Genomic DNA, 22338 nt, shown 5'->3' with positions numbered 1-22338 from the left:
ATACACTCTGGAATGTAACGTACACAATGTACCATAGTTTAATACAACTAGTTATTGGAATTAGTTTTAATACCAATAAATACGTATCAACAGATTCGCGTATATTCGACTAAATGCGTTTGGGAAGATAGCCAACATCCAGGGGTAAACTTTATAATGGATTTCCCATAGAACGCCTGTAGAAATGTTTTACCCGCAGCACACCAATGTCCAGGGTGAAGCCACCTTACAGGCTGATTATATTTAAAAAATATATTCTAAAACCGATCTCAGCAGTGATTTAGGGATGTTTTACAGTAAAACCTTTCATGCAAAAATACTGTATTATATTTTTATAAAAGAGCATTATGGGAATTGAACCACGCACGGTGCATGCAACTCCAGTAAAATTAATTGTTATCCCAGATCAATCTGTTATTCCCAATACCTCGTGGAATTTGGGTCCCATTATAGCCCCATACTAACTAATAGAACATTGATACGGAATTCCAGGCACCCAAAAAACCCCTATAAATATTGCAATTCCCAAACAACACCAGAGTAACCAGAATAGCAGCCCAACATCCCAATAAAATTTCCCACGGCCAGTAAAATCCCCTTGAGGATTAAATAGAGAACCTTCAGGACCATGTACGCCAGCCACCATCAGTTCTGCACCAAGGAATCATGGGAGAAAAATAGGAGGGGTGGTGTATGAAAGAAGGTTAACAATAATACCCCATTTTTTTTTTTTTTTAGAAGCGACAAGATATCTTGACAGTAGAAAGAGTACAGGATTGACTGTAAAAAAAGATAGATGCTAAATAGTCTAGATAGATTGAATATATACGGTGGGTGATGGGGGGGGGGTTCGGAGCAGATCCCCTGGCCAATCTCTGGGGAAGGTTAGCTCTCTCTCGCGCTAAGTCGTGAGCCACGCGTCTGACATACGCGCGCGCCCGGCGCGAGCAGGGGGATTTTCCCGCCAACTCGTACCCCCATATTACTCGTAACAGTCTGTGTGACTCATGCCAGTGACTACGAAGGGAGGTTTGAATCAAGGCACACAAAACCGTTGCTCTCTCTTTCTCTCCTCTCCCTGCACGGCCCGCTCCTGTTTCTATTATGAAAAAGATTGGGGTGCTTGCCTAACCTCTCTTTTTCCTATACGTCTCTCTACTCTGTTTCTACTCCAGGGCGACCCAACCCCCTTATAAAGTAGGAATGGAATAGACCTGACGAGCTATATACCGCTCATCTGGTGCACATGGTGTATTCCGGAGTACTCTTTTTGTAGGAATAAAGGATTGCGCGCGGATATCCTATGGGAGCAATATTGGTTTTAAGCCTCGCTAATTAAGACTGCATGAATCCTACATTCGTCGTAGGGGAATTTAGAAATATTTGAACAAGGCTAAGTTGGAAGACAGAGACGGTTTATTTATAAGGAAAAGAATCGATTTTTCAATTCCATATTGAAAAAGGGTTTAATATTAATAAATATATATAATTTTAACTTACTTTATGTTAATAATAATAATAAAACGGTGATTCTCTAATGCAAAATTTATGAATTTGAGATACCAATAGTAATAATTAACCGATTTCCTTTTGCTTCTGCCTTTGAAACGGAGTAAACAATAAATTGAGTTATCCTCAAAGTTTAACTCCAATGAATTGCCTTTTTTTGGTTGAGTCAGTAACCAATATAACGGCTATTTCCACACGTAAAATAACAATACAGACCTCCCGTTTATACAATATAGGCTCGCATATCCATACAAACAACTATTATACAAATAAACCCTAAATTATCCTAGATAAAAAACACAAGGAACAAAAAAAAACATAAGCAGAAAACCCCTTTGAGTAAAAATCAATAAATAAAACGATTTACAATTATAACGTGGTCTATGTCTCTTCCGCGTAAACTATGGTTCATGAATCTATTTAATTCTCTCTAGAAAAATATAGCTTAATAACTTGATGAAATTGGTTTTTAAAGCCTAAAATACAGGCTGTGTATTGGCCATTTTATATTAGTTTTTGCACGTGTAAATTGAATACATTAATGATAAAATATTAGGTTATGATATAGTCTTCTCACCTCAGGCGTTCCTTCCGCAAAGGTTGGACTGGAAATGACCAGCCCTAAAACCGGAAACGGTCGAGGTAACAACAACCGGAAGTAGTTTTACGTAGCAGCCCATCACCCCGGCCCCTTTTTTTGCACCACGAAAGCACCAGTTAAGTTTATCCACAAAAGAATATATTTATAATAATTTCAGCGGTTTAAAAAAATGAAAAGTTCTTTAGATGAGATTTGGGTTTTATCGGTAACGGTTACTCTAAGACATATTTCTAAAAGGACACAACAAAGGAAGCTAGTGACGTTTATACACGCTTATTGTAGAGAGAGAGAGACAAGCTCACGATCGTAAAACCTGACTGGCAATGAAAACCTTTCCTGGTCGAGTTTTTCCCCGACTATCTCGCGAGTTACGTATTGTAGCCTAGTTGGAAAGCTCGGCTCGCGTGGGGGACACGTAATGGAGCGAATAGGACTTCTATCTGAGGTTCGGGAGCGCACTCTGCCGGCTAGATTCGCAAACTGAATGAAAATCGCCCTAGTAAGAGAAGAGATATCGCGTCAGAGTGAACCGGGGTTGGGGGTTGGGGGGAAGAACACACGAGAATATAGTATAGGGGGTTTTCTAGGGGGATTAATACCATAAGAGGGATTAGGACTTGGATGGTTTCGTATAACTAGGATTAAAATTTAGGGGGTTTGTGTTAGTTTAAGGTGTTCTGAACTGACGTTATTTATTTTTACGTATTTAATTAAGGTAATGATTTCAATGTCATTCATTCCTGGGATTAGTTTTCTTACTAATTAAAGAAAAAGTTGTGTATGTCTTTTGTGGTAATAGAAGTATTCTACCAGCAGAACATTAATTGGTATTGGTGGGAAATAGAGCTCTAACTGATGCACTAGACTGGAAAATATTTAAGTTACTTTCAAATAAGGTTCAGAACTTAATTGAATTGAACTAACGCTATTTAAGGATCTAATTGGTTATTCACAAGCCTTTAAGTATTAATTAACCAAGTTTATGTTAGAAAAATAGATATTCCGTTTTCGTTTTTGCATATCGTTTACCTTTCACAAATTATACAATCAGTCTATAAAGAAGAAACCTACTACAATATGGAATAATACTTCCTACATCTGGTAGGGTACATACGGTTGGTTATATTGTCCTTCCGGTTTCCCCATAGGTTTTAGTACTATATGGAGAAGAATCGGGAGGGAAAATGAGAAAAAGCGGGTAAAAGAGGCGCGAAGCAAAAGAGGGAGGAAAAGGGCGGGAAAGCAGAAGCGCGGGAGAATGGAGGAAAGAGAGAAAGAGGGAAAAGAGCGCCAAAGGTGCACGTGACGCGGCCCGCGAATTTTATATCTGCCAGAGCAAAATCAATGGCAGCCGAGGGTGATGGGGAAAAACCTGGTAACCATGACAACCACCCTTTTCTCCCTCCGCCCTCGCGATTCCACGAGAGCAGCCCCCTTGGTTCTCGCGCCAAAATTTCACTGTCTGCACGAGCATGGCCAACTTGGCACGAGGAGCCGCTCAGAATAATAATAAAAAATAAAATTGAAATAAATTAAACAAAAGTTATAATATTAAATAATCCCTTATTCACCTAACTTATCCATAATAGAAGCACCTGGTTTGCTACACCAAAATCCACGAGTTTAAAAAAATGGGCTGACAATTTTTGACTAAGAACACAAAGGATCTTGTTAACTTCCCGCTTGATTTACTTCCGACTGCTATAGAAGAGAGAAAGAGAGACCCTCGTGAACCCGGGCTAAATAAGTCTGAACGTTTTAAAATGGAAATACACGATCAAAGCAGATTTGAAGTTGGGCCTATTTTCCATATAGGAGAGCGACTAAAGGAGCTATTTACAGTATTCCGACAATAGGACACTTTCTCTAAACTGTTAAAGCAGCACTCCACCCGCTGTGAACCACCTCCCCACCTTTTCAATGAATTTGATAAAACGTTTTAAGCTAAGGACCAAGAGATAGGGACAATATGCTGATTTCCACGCGATTAGTTACTACTTAAACTGGTTTAAATTAAATTGCCCAAGGAAACCTAATTTGAATATAAAAGCTCGATTTTATCGGGCTAAATTTGAACGATGTCTAGAGCGTCTCAATATAAACCATGCACTTTTCCAAAATTCCCAGCAAGAACATATCGAAAATATAAACCTTTTTTTCACAGTACATACACTTTATCATTAACTATTTCACCTAAGCTTAAATTAACATAGCAGGTAACCTATAAACTAATTCAACAAACAAACAACTCGGTTGTAACTTCCAATATTCCTTAACAAATTTCCATAAAACAGTAATTTCGGAAGCAAACATAACCTCCGAATCATGATCAAAGTAAAATTCCAGGTATAGTACAAATAAAACCAACAACGTTCTTGGCAAACCCTTCCAGATCGTTGCTATGGTTTAACCTCTTGACCTTATCGCCTGCCCACGACCGAAAATAGTTCAATATACCCAAGAATGTATATACGCACAAACAATTTAATGTAGCTCGGAAAACCCAAGCCTTTAAATATGTTAAGAACCAAAAGGATCCACTGATTCCATATTCTTGGATAAATTTCAACAAATTCCCATCACGGTCCTAACCAAACCAACCCTCTAAATCCTTCGAAATGCATTAAACCACGCGACCGCAAGCAAAAGAAGAAAAAAAAACCAACTATCCCATTCCCTGGAATGAAACCAATTACTGTCTCGAACCCTCATCCGAACCTAATTGAAATTAACTATCGAACTAAGGTACGGTTGCGGTTCTCTTTGAGTCCATCCCTAGATTGGGTTCCAAGAAATCAAGGAGTCTACGCCCTTTGACCCCTCCTGACTAACACGTCGTTAAGAAATACACCCTGACTCCCTATTCCGTCAGGTATGGTAAACAAAAGGTTAGGAAAATAAACTTTTTTCTAGGGTGCAGCGTATCCATGACAACGCTCGTTTCCGTCATAAGTTTCTGAAAGAAGGAAGGAAGATAGTGGTATTGGCACACACATCTCAATCTCAACTTCCGAAGTTTTACTTCTAAGGAATATAAGCTTTAACATCTTCATCTTGTCTCTGTTCTTTTAGTCACACCTCGAATAGAAAACTTGTGTATTTAATAACAACACTTACACTAATGTATAAATTCCATTCAATGTTAAAAACGTTCTGTAAAAACCTTGATTCAGGGGGCGGGGTGCTGTATTAAAAATCAAAATGTAGGCCACAAGGCAGAGAGACGTTAGGAGCAATCAGCAGACCGACTTAACCAAACATCCCGGAAAGAAATAATAATAATAAACCCCAGTTTTTCTTTCAGCTATAAACTTGTCAAAGAGTGTAAAACAATACTTCCGCATTCCCCATCTTGTTTTTAACATTTTTTTCTCTATATATATTCCTATGGAAGTAGACGTACGTAACGTTACGGGGGTAGGAAGGAACCTTTATGAAATCTCTCCCATAGGAGCGATGAAAATCTAGACGAGTTTGAGGGAATGGAGAAAGATTTCCAAAAGGAGATTATAGTCGGCCACACCGCACCACCACCAGAAAGCGCCCCTTCCCCCCCCCAAAAAAAAACACCCCCCCCCATATACTTCCGTTCCTCCGCCAAGTATATGTGCCTAAAAAGACCGTTAGCATTTGCTTCGAGTTTCCATAAAAAGGTATTATTTGAATTCCCGCTTTTTTTATACCCATCCCGTCGTCCAGTAAGATAATCTAAATCTGCCTCTTTTCATATTTGGCTTTCCTTTAGGTCTCTGTACAAGCGCAACTGATAAAAGAAGGGGAAACTGAAGCGTATGAATACGTAATGTTAAATATCATAATAAAGAAAGTAGTGATTAAAGAGTGAGCTTGAACAAGAGTTAAGTTTCTTTCAGCTATCGAGAAAAGTTCGGTTTTGCATTTTATTTTTTTGGAATTTTTCTCGATTTTAAATATTTATGAAATACGTTGATTTTAATATGCTAATTAGCTTTTTAATATTTGTAATTATGTAGGTATGTTTCTAACCCAGAAAACCATTATAATAAGTTGACTAATAATATTTCAAATTCACTTAAGATAAAAACAAGTTTCGTCTTGAAAACAAACCACAAAAACAATCGTAAAAACAAAGAAGTTCTTAAGGAAAAACAAAATTCCACGTGATCCTAAATCGAATTATTTCTCCACGAACTCGAAGCAAATATTTACAAAAAATTGCCTTTTTTTATAAAACAATTCCTATATACAGGGTGTTCCTTGCGGCAAACAAACAAAATGGAGATAGAAGTTACATTTCCCAAAGAACAATACATCAACCCCTTAATTTATTTACACACTTATGAGAAACACCCTGTATATAACGTACCCTCCCCTTTCCAAGCTACTTTTAAGCTATGCTTCTAAAACCACATATATTTCGAAAAAAAGCCATGTAGAGTAAACAATATAGAAAAAAAATCTACAGTAATATCTCACTAAGGTAGATAATACAACGATTTTTTGCATATATTCCTAATATCGATTTTACCCGTATACTTGGCAACAAAAGAAGCTTTAAAAATATATATATTCGTATATACCTATACATATAAATTAATCGATAACTTATATATATATATATATATATATATTGATTTGTGGTGTTAAAAAAAATTGTTACGTCTAGTAAGTAAAAAAAAAGACCCGAAACGGAAATGATATTCACTTCCGGTCAATAATATGTTAGAGGGAACTAGTAGGGATATAGTAAAGAAATAGCCCTAACATCGGTAAGAAAATTACGCCATGTAAGATATTAAAGGATATAACTAATCCCTTTTGAATTAACAGTAAATACTATAACTACCATCATAAGTTTAAAATATGTTTTTCATTAGTATGACACTACCTATACTCTTTGTAATGCTAGAGACTTACAGCTCATAGTTCGAGAACTTTGGGACATATCTTATGAACGCATGCTACCATGCCGTGTTCGTGTTATCAGGTCTTCTGTGAGCCAAGTAGATCTGAAAAGTTCTGACTGATTCATAATTAAGTCTTTCTCTATACAGAATCTTGGCTCACAAAGGTCCTGGCAACACTGAGGATGATAACTACGCATAAAGAAAACTAGAAAAACAAACTCACTCTTTGCTCAGCAGCTTCGGCACGTCTCTCCGCTTCAACGACCCTTCTTTCCAAATCCGCCAACTATACAAAACAAAACAAGAAAAGAAAAGAAAAAAAAGGGTTAATAAAGAATTAATAATTCATCAGACTTCCGGTATATAATTGAAAATTCATTAATTTTTAAATAAAAATCTTCCACAAAAAACCCTTATTTTCCCCACAAAGAGAGAAAGAAAGAGAGGAGAAAAAAAAAAGATTATATTTCTTTATCATTAAGTAAAGAAGTAGTTCGGAATAAAAAAATAATCCCAGAATCCCTTGTGATTATTCGCCGCTCTTCTGTAAGGAATTAAGCCTTCTCACAAAAGGAACGAGAAACTTCATTTAAATTCGTTCGTACAGAAGAGAAGATTCGGGTTCCTTCGCAGTCGTAGAAAGGATGGGCCCAAAATGCCCCAAGGGAAAATTCAGGAGTGCTTTCAGAACTGCATGGTGCTGCTCTAGAGCAGAAGATTCCACTCCAAAAATAAGATTTTCATTTACATATATACAAAGGCTACTAGAGTAAAAATAACGCATCTTTAAAAGGAGATTCATAATAAATACGTTAGGGACGTAGAAGCTGAACTTGCTTTAATGTTACGAACAATAAAACTTGGATGAAATGAGCATTATTCAGCATATATGTCAACACGGATCAATTATAAAAACGAGACAACAATCTATTATTATTTAAAGAAACTGTAATGAATACCCGTTTAATTTATGCATGCAGACTTATCAGAAACACCCAGTATATTTCCTTGAAAAGGTAGTAAACATGCAGTATTCAGTATTTTGACCTTTAATGTTTAATTACCGTTCATTTTTAAAAATGGAAGAAATTATAATTATAATTATTGTCATTATAATACGAATCCCAATTTCACTTGAGGTCAAAGGTCAAAACAGACTTACAGCACACGCTCGCTCCCCAACCAATTAGAAAAGGTTTTCTATTTTTACTTGAATTTCACTGTGTTGCAAATTATCTACATACGACTATAGTAAATGAGATTTTTCGTTAATTTGATTAAGTTCGCGCTAAATTAAATACTACAGTCGAATTCTCTCTCTCTCTCTCTCTCTCTCTCTCTCTCTCTCTCTCTCTCTCTCTCTCTCTCTCTGTTTTTAATTATATTAAAACAAGCGAATCTTCATTTTAAGAGAGAGGGAAATTGTTTTCTTAATTGGTCATGCGCATTGCCGCTTTCATCATGGTGATTTTTGAAATAAAATTAATTAAAAACTAGAAAATCAAATAATTTTTTAATATCTTTAAAACACACTATTCGTAAGTAATTTAAATTCATAATAACGTATTTATTAATATATATTATATACTAAACTTCATTAAGAAATGATAAAACTATTTTGCCTTTGACGCAGCAACAACAGCACCTTAATGAAAGGTTCTTTAGAAATTAATGATTTTGAGAAAAGTATAGTAAGAACAAAGCAAATTTGTCCTGTATGGTAGTACAAATAATAATGGATGAGTCAGTGGAAGGGAAGCTCCCAAGCGCCACCTAACGGAGGCTAAGACAACTAACAGGAGTTCTATCTGAACCAGGGTTACTAAAGAATGAGGTTGTTCACAACTACCTTAACAGCGGTTTTGTTTTTGTAAACAATGCTTTTGAAAGGGACCTTGACATACCAGAAAAAATGCAGATCCTCATTTACCTAACCCACGTGAAAGAGTTTAAGTTCTATTTTATCAGAAACGGCTAGAGTTGCGGAATTCTAATATTATTTACTACAAACAATCTATCAACAAACCCTGGCCGCTATATCGCGAGTTTCCCCTCAGAACTGAGAAACGCGAGACTCCAACTTAACGAGCTAGTGACGTTTTAAGTAGAGCAGGGCGCTGTCCTAACATGACGTCAATTTGCGCTGGGTCGAACCCATTACTAAGCTATCAAGTTAAGTGGACGAAAAAAACCCAGACTGATAATGCGGAAGAAGTTTTAAGAGGAGAGGAGAAAAGAGAAGCTCGAGAGACGAATTACTTTCCAATCAGAGTTTGCTGTACTGGGAAACGTACCTTAATGAATTTCTAGTCACATTAAAAATGCATTAGTTTTGGGTCGGCCTATAGTGACAACTCCGAATGAAGATTAATAACTACAAAAAGTCTCGCGCGCGCTATATGGACTTTAAGAGGATTTTGGCGGGAAATAAAAAAGCACGTGCTCTTAAAGGAGAGAATTTTTTTTTAGAAGGAGGCTGGAAATAAGGAAATGAAATTAGAGATTTTCTTTAGTGGGAATATTCTTTATTTATTAATTTCTTTGAAAAGTTAATTAAGATGTGGGTGTACCTCCTTTACGTTAATTCATTTTTAATTAAGTTATAATGGAATAAATAATGGCAACTTTTCATTTAATATTCGAGAGGTTACGGTTGTGTTTTAAGATTTTAATAATTCTTAAAAATGAGTTGTATTGATTTTGAAAATGAAGACGCGAAGATTAGATATATAACTTAAGCCTAGAATTGTAATGAATCGATATTAAAGTGGGGCGATAAAGAAAAAAAAATAGAAAGTATCGGATTGCAATTTAAATATTAAAATTGGACATTATTCATTCTATGATGAAATTTCAAATAATAAAAATCGAAAAATCCTAAGAATCTAGGCCTATAAATTGTTATTTGCAATAGCTGCTTTCGTGAAAATAAAATATTTTAGAGTTTTCAATTCTCAATTTAATTTTGCAATATTTATTTTAAGATTATCTAATAATTTCACCTAATTATTTCCTATCAAACTTTAAAGTTACTAGGCCTACAAAATAATGATTATAGAATTATAAGAAAATATAAATGATTATCTAAAATATTACCCTCTTTGTTGAATTGTAAAAAAAAAAAATTCAAAAATGAAATTCAAAATTTTACAAAAATTCCTTTGAGTTACAAAAATAGCCCAAAGGGATCGTCAGAAATATTTCTGCATTTGACGCGCTCAACAAAAGAACTATTTTAAATCTTAAAATTACTTTGAAAAAGTTAAAAGATGAAATTTTAAATTCCTTAAGAAAAAGTTCAACCAAATTTCTCTTGTACAGTTAGGGATGATCAGAACATCAGACAATTATTAAGTCCTTCCAAGAAATCACGATTATGCAATCTTACCTCTGTGAGTAAAGAGCCCACCGCGTGATCTCCGGAACCTTCTTCATCACTCTCAATCTGACCATCCCCTTTCACCGCTTTTTCCATCCAAAAAAAACTATGAACTAATAAATCTTTGTCTTACATCCCAGCTTGACTATAACCAAGTCTCGATGATCAAATACCACCATAACGTCATCAAACCAACAAAAAACGGCGCTGCTTTGCCTTCAGGACAGAATCCGAACAGTAAACCCCGAACGTACACACAAACGACAATTCATCCCCCATTTTTACCCCCATATGAAATTGGAATTGGGTCTAAAAATCCATCCTAGGTCAAACCGGGCTTTTATGATCTACATTCCTTCCTAACATCCTTCCGGAGATGATCAATTTGTAGTAGTTTTCCGACAAATTTTAGTATTATTCCTCCTAATAACGGTTATGATAGGATGACGTAATGGTTAGGTGTGGTATGAAAATTTGGTGGAAGATGCAAGAACCTGGATGGGGGTAGTAGATTTAATACCGCGTGTAGAGTAAACATACTGTATTGATGTTTGAGGCAGACGGCTTTTATGGGGAGAAACTCAACAGCGCCATCAAACGGACATATTTTGCGGTTACGTTATTAAAGGTATAGAATTAAATATTTCAAATTTCACGTATTTGACAAGAGCAGACCTTACATTTCTCACGTATTAACACAAATATTGAAGCTGAGCAACAAAGGTTTCCAATATAGCAATAAAAGTTAACACGAGAAAAAGTCATATGTATGTAATAATTCTCAAAACTTCTTTTTGGAAAATTCCAGACACGCAATAATAATAATAATAATACACTCATATATTTCCCAGACATTTCTGTCTATGAGTCACAAAAATAGGTCAAAACTGTTTTTGTTTTATAGCTATTTGAGATACGTGGATAGTGAGAGTGTGTTTTGCCCCAAGACAGCTCGCTCAAGGAGGGTTTCCCTGTGAATCAACTTTCTCCGATCGACCAACTCGGTGGTAAATCTTTAACAAGCGCCATCTACCAAGCTACTGTTGCGTGAAACCAATAATATTTAATATCGCGTTTCATTTAATTAACATTTTAGACACGTCTATTTAGGAAGTGTAATTAAGAGTATTCTAAAGTTAATTGAGTCTTAGAATAATTAAGATTAAAGGCATTGTACTCGAATAATCGATAAAAATCGATTTAACACAATCTTAAGACGCGGAACGTCGATAGAGGTCGCTTATGTATGGTTGGTTATTTGTAATACAATTGCATTTTCATAATTTGCCCATAGACGTTAAACAAACATACTCTTAAGTTATCAATTTGATTGGAATAAATATGCGTTCACAGCGCCAAAATGGTACAAAAGTTAAAAATACCTAATAGGAAAATTAACTTGGAACTATTAACTAAACCTTTCAAAATTAACATAAAAATTTAAATAAAGTAATTAATTTTAATATTATAATTAATAACGTCAAAATTAGTCAAACGAAATCGCGTAAAATGTTAATATAACCTCAGCCACAACCGCATAATTTACAAGAACAAATTTAAAGCAAGCCCATAAGTGTAAGTACTATACGCAATAACAAATATAAAACCAATTACGTCAACTATTATTACAGCAAACATAACCTTCCAATTATGGGGAAAACAGAACCAAAACAATTCTTTAACGTGTAAGCATTAAACGACTTTGCAAAGTAGAATAGGAAATTCTTAATAACCCAGAGTGCCCCGAGCCAAACAATATTGATTTCTATATTAATTCCCGGGAATTCCACCCTAGAATCGTGGTCAACGAAACCTTAGAGCGCTATAAAAGGCTTAGGAGATCAAAATAAATCCCTTATCAAAGGGTCAAGTCATACTGACCGGAAGCCAAGCACGTGCCTCTCGACTTAGCACTCTTATAGTAGATCGTAATATAGCAGAAAGAAATAAAAAAATAATAATCTAAAGTTCATTATTTGTAGTTAGAAATAAATCAAGAGTTAAAAGGGCTCTCTCCATATGGGAAAGCTAGAAAGTATTTACTTCTCTTAATGGACGTTTGATAAATATTTCGAGATCGTATAAGGTTTTTAATCTTATTTATAAAAGTTATAAACCTACGCGTCACGCAAACTGAATGGGTTCAAACGCAATCCGTATCTTTTCAAGTGGAAAAGATACTATTATTAATTCTATCAGACTATGTTGAAATATACCATACGTTACTCGTATTACTCAGTAAACATTCCAACTGAAGCGTATAAACAAGTCGAGAAGCAGGTGGACTTAACGCTCAACTTTTTCTTTCGACCAAAGTTTGTACCATATGATTCAATATAAGGTGAAGAAATTTAAGCTAGGGTAGTCCTAAGGGTTTGAACTACGGTATAAATTCTCAAGCTGATGTGAACAGTACATATCCGTAGGGAAAAAAAATATTGCAATTTTATGACGTTAAGTCGAGGACAAGTTTGATGTAATTAGATTTTTGGGGGTGCATGACGTTTTTAGTGGAGGCTGGTTATATGACCGAGAATGTGACCTTTCACGATGTTTTATGGATGTTTCTATATTAAATATCATCAGTTTACTACTTGAAATTGAATTTAACGAATTAAGGGGGGGGGGAGAAATCGCTTTGATGTAGTGCCTCTGCAAAATAATATTATATCATATTACTTAACCGTTATATACACCATATTCCAAAGGTAGTTTGAACTAAAACATTATTAGGTTTAGAACGTGAAAAGTGTAGCTAAGATAGAGGGTACACAGAGTACTAAACTAACCCATAATTGTCAAAAGGCATAATACCATAAGGCTATCACAATCTCCAAAGTAAAAAGGGTTTTCCCCCTAATAAGCTAGCTAGCTGCCTATCTAAATAATTTCCGTTCCGCTCGTTTAAGGTGGCGTTGATAAAAAAATAATAATGAACTGGTCGACTCGAGATTATTAAACTAACAAAATAAGAGGAAATAACTATGATCCAATTTTATCAAAAACAAATTCATATTTCGGAGGGGGCACATTATTCTTATCCTAGCTTTGCTCCATACCAAAAAAGCTGGGTCTAATTCATCTCTTTACGCCCAAAAAAAAATTGCCCTATCTCTGTTATTTAGTTAACCACATCGCGTTGCGTTCACCGAGCAAAAATGATTTATTATTCTAAGTCCATTACTGATAAAAATAAGCGAAAAACGGCCCATCCACCAGAAAAAAAGAACCCCTTAACCACACAGGACATATTCCAAAAACCCCCTTCACCCTTAGTTTTCCACACAGACTAAGAAAATAAAGAAAAATGTAACAAGCAAGCTGAGCTTTTATCTTGTTTGTGCAAACCCCCCCTCTTCCTTCCCCATTTCTGATAGCGGTTCGCATACTTTCCTATTGATTAATCAACCTATCAAGGGCAGGCAAAAGATATTCAGACGGGGTTAAAAAAACTGGGGAGCTTCCTCATTGGTCCGATAGATGTCGCCGCAATCACATTCGCCAGAGTTTTGCAAGGAAAAACCATTAAGGGGTTCATGAAAGAGAAAGAGAGGAATATTTTGGGAAAGAAATGTTTCGGACCGTACTGTGGCGGTCAAGCGAAACGTTATTTACAATAGTGAGTTTGACAATTTGACATTTGCAGTTAGAAGGGGATATTATTTTAGCGCCATCTATTTAGCTAAAAGGGGAAGAGATGAATTAAGCAAACGTATAATCAAGTTGGGAGTGTTTTCGTTAACGCTGTACTAGTTTAATTACTGTGATTATATTGTTTCATTAATTACTAACGAGTCTGGCTCTGAACCCCCCTAAAGTCCAAGATAGATACGTGAAGTTCGCCTGCCAGCCTTCAAACAAACAATAAACGTACAGTTTTCCAAATATAGTTAGTTGAAGCACCAAAAATACTTTTACGAAACTTAAAAATGTAGTATACTACCCGTGATTTTTCTTTAGATTTATGATCTTAAATTCTTACATTGTCAAAGATGTTTTGAACATCAGACTTAACAAATGACTTAATTATCTAGATAAATAAAAAGAAGGCGGGAAAATTCTTGGAAAATCCGATTTATCTCAAAAACACAACTAAAAATAGGAGGAAAAACAAGGGGGGATTATTCTACATAGCGAATGAAAAATGAGTGACCCCCTGTCAGAATAGGAGGTTATACAAATGATAATCCCAACGCGGATTCTTTAAGACCCTAGAGAAGGGAGACCCTATCGGCTATAGGGCCAGGGTTTTATGAAAAGGGGGTCTTTTATATTTACAAGAGACTCCTCTTTGTCGGGGGTGTAAAACCGTTCACTGGTAGAGCCTAAGAAACAATTTATGGCTGACTATTTACAAGGGAAACTGCATTGCGCGAAAAGAAAAAGAACATTGAGCCAATGTGTGATAGTCTAGTAAAGTATAGAAGGGATAGGGGCCCAGCACGCTCTTAGCAACTTTGGACTAAGGATTACGCGCCGCTTTATTTATAGATGGCGATTATTACCTTCCTTCTTAAGACTCCCTTTTCCTGCCTTTTCCACTAACCAAGGCTCCCTACTCCGCGTGCAGTTTCACCAAAGCGCGCGTGCCCCGAATACTTTGGCGTGCGCGGGAAGAAAAAGCGCGGGCTGCTTCTTCCTAGTACGTGGAGGATTAAAACTAGAGTAGAATTAGATATAGTCCAAATTTATCTATGCAAGTTATGATAAATTTAAAATACATTTGACTAACTGATAACGCAAATCAAACTTAAATTCATAATTCGAAAATGTTCACAATTTCTTTCGAAACCCAAATCCTTTTCGGGTTACGCTCTTAGTTACTACTCCCGAATTTTATCCTCCATGTTCCCTACTTCCCAAAATATTGGCGCGTGCTTTAGCGCTCCAGAGTGGGAATTTGGCGGGAGTTCGCGGGGCTAAAATAATGGGGGGTGGGCGCTAAAACTCTATATTAATCTTAGAGGGTCAGAGCCCAGAAAATATGAGCGCGTGCACGGAAAATACGAGGCACATAGCTATCCATGAAAGAGGTTTAGTTTAGGCGCTAAGCCTCGCGAGCACGTGTACCCACGCGACATATATAGTTGTTTCTTTTACACTTTTTGTCAGTAAATTTGGTAAAAACACGGGGGTGTCTGGGGGATTGCGAAGTTTGTTTTCCATAAATCATCTCGCTAATGTTGTTTAGGGGTGACGCTAGGTTTTTTTACACTAATTTTTCTATACTCAATAATGCATTGAAGAAATAACGTATAAAAAGGAACCGAGGCTTAAGAAAATGTTTTCTTGTTATTAACACGTCATTTTGTTTCGGCAGGTTTTCTCTCCCTACAAGTTATTGAGTCGATTCATCAACTCAAGCTGCGCGCCTCGAGAGCAGACAAAGAAACTTTTAGTTTTTCTTTAGGGGTAACCAATCAACATTCTCCATCTGGTATAAATAATGATGAATTATTTCAGCCTGTCTTTAATTTGACGCCATCAAAATGAAAAATCATGAAGCTAAGGTTTAAAGGCTGGGTCGTTTTCTCCGAAACGTCTACTATTCATCTACCTTAAGCCTAATCTTGCCTATAATGTAGGTTTAAGCGGTAGACCTTAATCATGTATATATTTAAGCTTAAACCTTAAGCCTAATCTTGCCTATAAAGTAGGTTTAAACGGTAGACCTTAATCATGTCTATATTTAAGCTTAAACCTTAAGCCTAATCTTGACTATAATTTAGGCTTAAATCTGAGGCCTAATTTTGTGTACAGAACATAGCTTATCTCGTTTAGAAGAGATGTAAAATAGGTCACGGTTTAACGATGACATTGCGGTATGTGGTTTACAAATCAACAGACACCCTAATCAACAAATCCCTTAAAACAATACCAAACTAAAATCCTCCACTCACTATACTAAAAGTGACTAGACACTATTGGTCCTAACAATGGGATTATAGCTTCGAATATATCTATTATATCATGGAATTTTAAACATATATATCTATATAGAAGGGTCTTTTATCTCTTGGAGCCAGCTATTAACATATTTAGGGATAATAATATATTTCAAAAGGCGAAAACCCGCCAGATGTCGGCTCAACCGCGGAAACTGTCTACCCAACCACTTTAACAAGGGAAGCCACTGCATAATGAGTGAAGAGGCAACAATGCGCGCGCTTTTCTAAAGAGGGCGCTCGCCCCGTAGCCACCCAGAGACAGCACCAATCGCGATTAGCATGACAATCCATTCCAGAGGGCAGAGCGCGAGGCCTCGTCAAACCTATACGAGGATAAACGGCTTAGACCGAAACCCCTGGAATAGTGCGGAAAGAATGTTAAAGGACAAGTATATCCCAGAATAAATCAGCCTTCCAACATGGAATACTATATACAATATTTTCCTATGATACTTGTCCTTTACGGAAGACCTATTCACTCTACACCGGAATCGTTTTAGCCTCAGAAATAACCGATAATATTGATCCGTTTACATTTTTTTCCTTCTCTTTTTTCTCCACTCTTTAGCGAATTCAGTTCAACAAACTGAACTCCCTGATAAAAAAATATTAACTAATTTATTATTTAAGCATAATAACGCATGGCAAGCCTTATATATATACATTAAGGCGATTCACGAAAGGATTCATGGGTTTTCCTTAAGTCGTTGCTTAAATATTTAAACTAAATCGGGTTTAAATCCTTCAATACGGTTATTTAAATTTCAACTTAGTAGGAAAGGATCTGAATATACTACAAGGAATAGAAACTACGACTCAACATCAAACAAACCAAAAAGTAACCTTCTCAAATTGAAACGAAACTTGTGAGATAATCAAAATTTGGAGGTATTCATTTCTAAATTAATTCGCAAAAATTCTTTACATCTTTCAACAGATGGCACCAGTCAAACTTCCGACATTTACGATGGTATAAACGATCCTTCCTTTTAGTTTAAAAATTATGTAAAGAAAGAAGAAGGAAGAGAAAAAAAACCTGTAGAAATGTAGAGAATGTTAAAACTTGAACATCAATAAATATTACCAGAGCGAAATGCCAAGGGGTAGGAAATAGCTGCCGGGAGATTCGGAGAGAAATCTTTGAAATTAGCATAGAGAAAAGAGAACCGTGGGATGAACGCGTTCACAGACAAGGGGGATATACGGAAAAATCTTGGAAAAGATATCTTAGAAGGGAAAGGATGTAAGGAGGATGAGGAGAAGGGATTGGGATTGGAAGAGGCTGAGCATGCACAGCGAGATGAAAGCGAAACCGTCATCCATCATAGTCAAAAGCTCCAAACGCCCCCACATCCGAAACTTATATCTCACACAAACCCAAAATTCTCCCCCAAAATACAGCTCATCCTATCTCCGACCAACGCCTCACAAGCTTGCTAGGCCTTTGAACATTTTTCCTGTCCGCGAATTCTCATTATAATGCTGATGGGGAAGGGAGGGGGGGGGGTAATATTTGACCTCCCCCAACCCCGGCGTCTCTTCCTTATTTTCGCTTTTGAAAAGCTATTAAGGATGGGGGGAAGAATAGAACAATAATATTCATTGGACGATGACTGAAGCTGATTATAAAGAATTCAGTATAGCTAGGCTTTAGCGGTTAGATGCATGGTATATTTCCCCGGAACTCTTTGACAACTTGGTATAGTTGAAGGAAACTGAGCCCCCCTCCCTTCTTAAAGTATTAATTAGATTTTAGAGGCTAGAGCTAACTTGCATAATTAGTTATTAACAATGCATTATGGTTAGGGATTTAAGGGATTTTAAGTCCCACACGGAATTTGAGGAGTTTGAAGATTCAGCGAATTTTCAATGGAAATCCGTTAAGCTATTAAAATGTCTTGAAGATTGTCATATTAACTTGTCCGTATTCTAATACAGTAATATTTATTCCACGTTTAATGAGACTTTATTATCGAAACAAAAATTTGTTTTTACTTTTGCACAGTATAGGGTTGAAAAAGTATTATTCCGACCAGTACGGATGGTTGGTTGGTTGGTTGGTTGGTTTAGTTGTGACCTGATAGAGAAATATCGCATTTAGTTGTCGTTACAACTCATAGATGGATTTACAAATCGATATAATTAATTTTAGCTAATTAAGTTTCTTGTCTGAAGAAACGATTAGAAATGCCAAGCGCAAAAGTACGATCGTATGTCGGGATCATCTTGTTTTTTTCCCTCAAAATCAAAATAACAGTTTCAAACCACGACTGTACAATTTTGTTCCATCGTAACGAGAGATTATATTATAGGTCAGAGGTGAAATTTTAATCACTATACCGTTAGGGAATAATCAATAGCTTAGAGAAGACCATAACTAAACCCACGCAAAGCCTTATAAAACCCAAGTTTCATGCACTGTCCATAAAAACTAAAAGACCTAACAGGCAGTAACCGTTCACAAAGAATTTAAGTAGGGCGTCGAAAACTTGGTTAAAAATCCCGGGGGTCCATCTACCAATTTAGGGTTAAGGCAGAAGGGGGGTGGGTGGGGGATAAGAGCTTCCCTAATTAGAGTCGACCAAGCAATTCATTGACCCGTCTACCAAAAACAAGCCACAAAGCCTTTCTTCTTTCCTATCTATATATACATCCTAAAAAGCAACACAGCACTCATTCCTAAGAGCTTTTCCTACCAGCAGAACATAGAAGCAGCCAAGGCTTAACATTTCGTCAGCTTCTATTAGAAGAAGAAAGCGTACCATAGTATAGGAGGGCTGGAAAAATCCTTAATAATTAAAGAGACTAGACACGAAGGGGTATGAAGAACAGAGCACAATGTTGTCTTCCTACTATAGCCAACAGAAGAAGTTAAGGAACCGGAAGTTGGTAACTAGTTTTATTTTCAAATAGAAATTAATTTACGTACAATTTTTGAAGAGGTTAACTTCGATATAATCAACTTTTGGATGTTATATTTTCAGTCAGCTGTTTAATATTTTACATACAATGTAAAGAAAGCTGAGCAGCGTGTGGTTTCCTCTATTCTCTATAACCCACTAGAACGTTTCCTTAAATTTTCCTTCATTAACTTCAATTGATCGGACTTCACCACAGGAAACGACCGAACTTTTTAGACAATTCTTTTATATAGAAAAAGAAGACCTCGTTATAAAGTCAAAAAAGTCCTTTCTTTTAAATATTCCTTTTCCTCTCTTTTTTTTTATATTTTTTCTCTTTCATATTTAAAATGGAGATAATACCTCAAGCTTTTTTGGCTTTTCTATGGCCCCCTCTTATTGATTCATTGATTTAAGTCTGTCCCTTTCTATTCTTTTATTAAGCCTTTTTTACGGGTGTAGTAAAATAGAATGTGTAGGATATTCAAATAGGGTTAGCAAATAGACATGTCTGGAACTCTGCAGGATTCAGCCCGAAGTTGGTTCTATTTCAAAAACGCGCAATAGGCGAAAAACTATTTTTGTTTCAACTCAATGTGACAAAGTTAAGCCAAAAAAGAAAATTAGAGATATGACTAGCGAAAGGTCAATTCTTCTGCAAGGGTTAAAGTTAAGGGCCAGTGAAACTTTTCTGTAAAATTTAGAGACATGGTAATTGTAATTATTTCCTTGAATTTGGTCTATAAATGAAACTTAGAGGTATAGAAATAATGAGTTCTAATTGGTCAAAGGTAAAGGTACCGATAATTTAATAATTAGTTTAAATATAGCGTGAAATTAAATACAAGAGTTTAATCTTAAATTCCTTCTGAAACTATAACATAAAATTTAATAAAAATAACTCAAATATTTCTTATATTCATCCCTGCATTAATTCAAATTTTCTTTATTGGATAATATCTTCGTTCAATACCATCTATATGGTGTTTATCATTGCGTATAAATCCGCCTAGGTTTTCCTCAAGTTTGTAAAACTTATTCTGAACTAAAACGCAATAAAATAAAAGGGATTGTTGCATGCAAGAATAAATTTCTCATCTAGCAGAGCGTGTTCATTTTTGGCTTCCCCTTGTTTTCTGGGCCTCTGGACACCAAACATTTCTACTGGAAGAGATATAGCTTGCCTAAAGCGGAAACGGGAGATTGTCTTCTCTACCCTTAGTACCCCAACATCCAAACGCATCCTCCTGTTAAATTCTACTTCCCTTTTTACTTCCTCGCTTGATAAAGGCGCCGGTTAGCTTTGTTGCATGCACGTAGCCCATACCCCCACCATGCCCCCTGTCTTCTTTTTAAGCCTTATCCACCACTATTTCCTTCCACCGTTTTCCACGTGCAATGTACGTTACACGTTACGAAAGGAGGCGGAAAACTCAAACCTCCGAGTGAAATAATTCTTCCACTTGGGATCACATTAACTCCTGTCTTTTCTCTCTGTTGTAACTAAGGGCTATGCCAAGGGGGTTCTTCCAAAGATTGGTATGGCGCGGGTCTATCTCGTGTACAGACAAAAAATTCACGGTAGAAAAAAAAATCCCCTAAATTTTAAGTTACAAGAATTCGATTCGTTTAGTTTTGTTACACCGCGCTTGTTTGAGCGTCAATATTTGTTACGTAGTTTTTTGCTCCAAGTCAAAATTAGGTATGCATGGTTTTCACAAAGTGAACATGGAAGTTATGAGGTTAGAAAATTTTTATTTGTGGGCACATCTTAATGCAAGTGAACCTTGCAGAAAAACTGCGCATTGAAATGTCTGGTCCAGAATTTATCTAAGTTGTATCTCCTCCTTTCCAGCTGACCATTACGTTACCGATGAAATAATGACCACCAAAGCGAGGAAAAGTGACCAACACAGAACCGCCTAGACAAGCGCTACTGAAAATGTTCTAAAAATTGATTATGGGAGTCTGTCTTGGAGGGATCAACTGGTAATCCATTTCATTATTCCACAGAGAGTGCAGAATCGCGTAGCAATGCAGGGTCCAAGAAAAAACTCTTGGGGGAGGAGGGGGGTCTCGACAAGTGTCCGAAGCAGAGCCCACCTTCTTCATCATCATGCACCCACCCAACCAACCGGGGGTCTACGAACCTCTTAAGAGTATGGGCCCTTTTTTCTCAACCCCAAAAATCTTCCAATATGGATGGACTAACTGGGGGTAAGAGTAGCGATCGAGGCTTCAATATCCTTCGTGTACACTGAACGTCCCCTCATTCGCGCGCGCGCGTCAAAGTCTTTTCCCGCCAAAAGTTTCCCGCCATTTGACAAGCGGCGCCGTGATGGATAGGTCAAGAGGCGAACGAGACACTAGGATGACATTATAAAGCCCCGTCAAACTTCATAGCACGCGCGTTTGCCCTTCAAGTTATAAGGCGGGAATTGGTCCATCATTGGAAGTGATTATGATAAACTTCGGTGATATGGCTTTAAGTTGTGGTAGTTAAGTTATACAACAACCTAACCTCGAGCTCTCCAGGAAGCACTCTTGACTGGGTATTGTTTACATCACAAAATCATCTGTATAACTGCTCTGAAAAGTCGCCTCGGAAGTATTTGAGCATCACTTTTCCTCTCAGTGTCATCAGTACTTGTCTGTCGCAAAATTTGGTCTACTGTCTTCTAGAGTTCCTCCTCTTCATGGATGGCGGTAGTAACAAGAATTATATAGGGCAGGGCGCCGTCTCGAAAAGGATTCTTCTCGGCAGTACTTCAGTATAAAACTACTACTAGTCGGCTACTATTTTTATAGCGAGCAATTTCATCGGGAAAACCCGAAGAAGAGTGGGTTTTTTGGGGTGGTAGGAATGGGATGGAGTGCGTCCCCAATTCCCTATCGTCCTTCCTAACTCAATGATTGACGTCTCTCCCTCGACTATAGGCACCCTCAATCGTCTCCTTTTTTTTCTTCTTGACCTTTGACATATTCACCCCGAAAGCCACGGGTATAATATCCGTCTATGCTCACTCGAGAAGAAAGCAGAGAAGAAGCATCTCTTGGAGGAGAAATTACATTCTTGATTGGACGTGTCTTCGTTACTAAGCCTTGGTCTCGTAGA

The 22338-nt window shown here is 36.7% G+C and overlaps 1 protein-coding gene across 5 annotated transcripts in view; it reads right to left on the bottom strand.

Moving 5' to 3' along the window:
• LOC149677228 (uncharacterized protein CG43867) overlaps positions 1-22338 on the bottom strand; it is a 104235-nt gene that overhangs the window by 37991 nt on the left and 43906 nt on the right. For 4 of the 5 annotated variants that reach the window (XM_089838244.1, XM_089838247.1, XM_089838246.1 and 1 more), the window contains exon 3: positions 7220-7282. In XM_089838244.1, coding sequence (XP_089694370.1) covers positions 7220-7282 — 63 coding nt within the window. Of the gene's footprint in view, positions 1-2086; positions 2523-7219; positions 7283-22338 lie in introns of those variants that run through there. The other variant, XM_089838248.1, reaches the window with a different exon arrangement.

This window comes from Phalangium opilio, unplaced genomic scaffold (assembly GCF_054372755.1).
Source record: "Phalangium opilio isolate 3A_F unplaced genomic scaffold, DU_Popi_V2 ptg000045l_1, whole genome shotgun sequence".
NCBI lineage: Eukaryota > Metazoa > Arthropoda > Arachnida > Opiliones > Phalangiidae > Phalangium > Phalangium opilio.
This window is presented reverse-complemented; position numbering and strand designations above follow the sequence as displayed.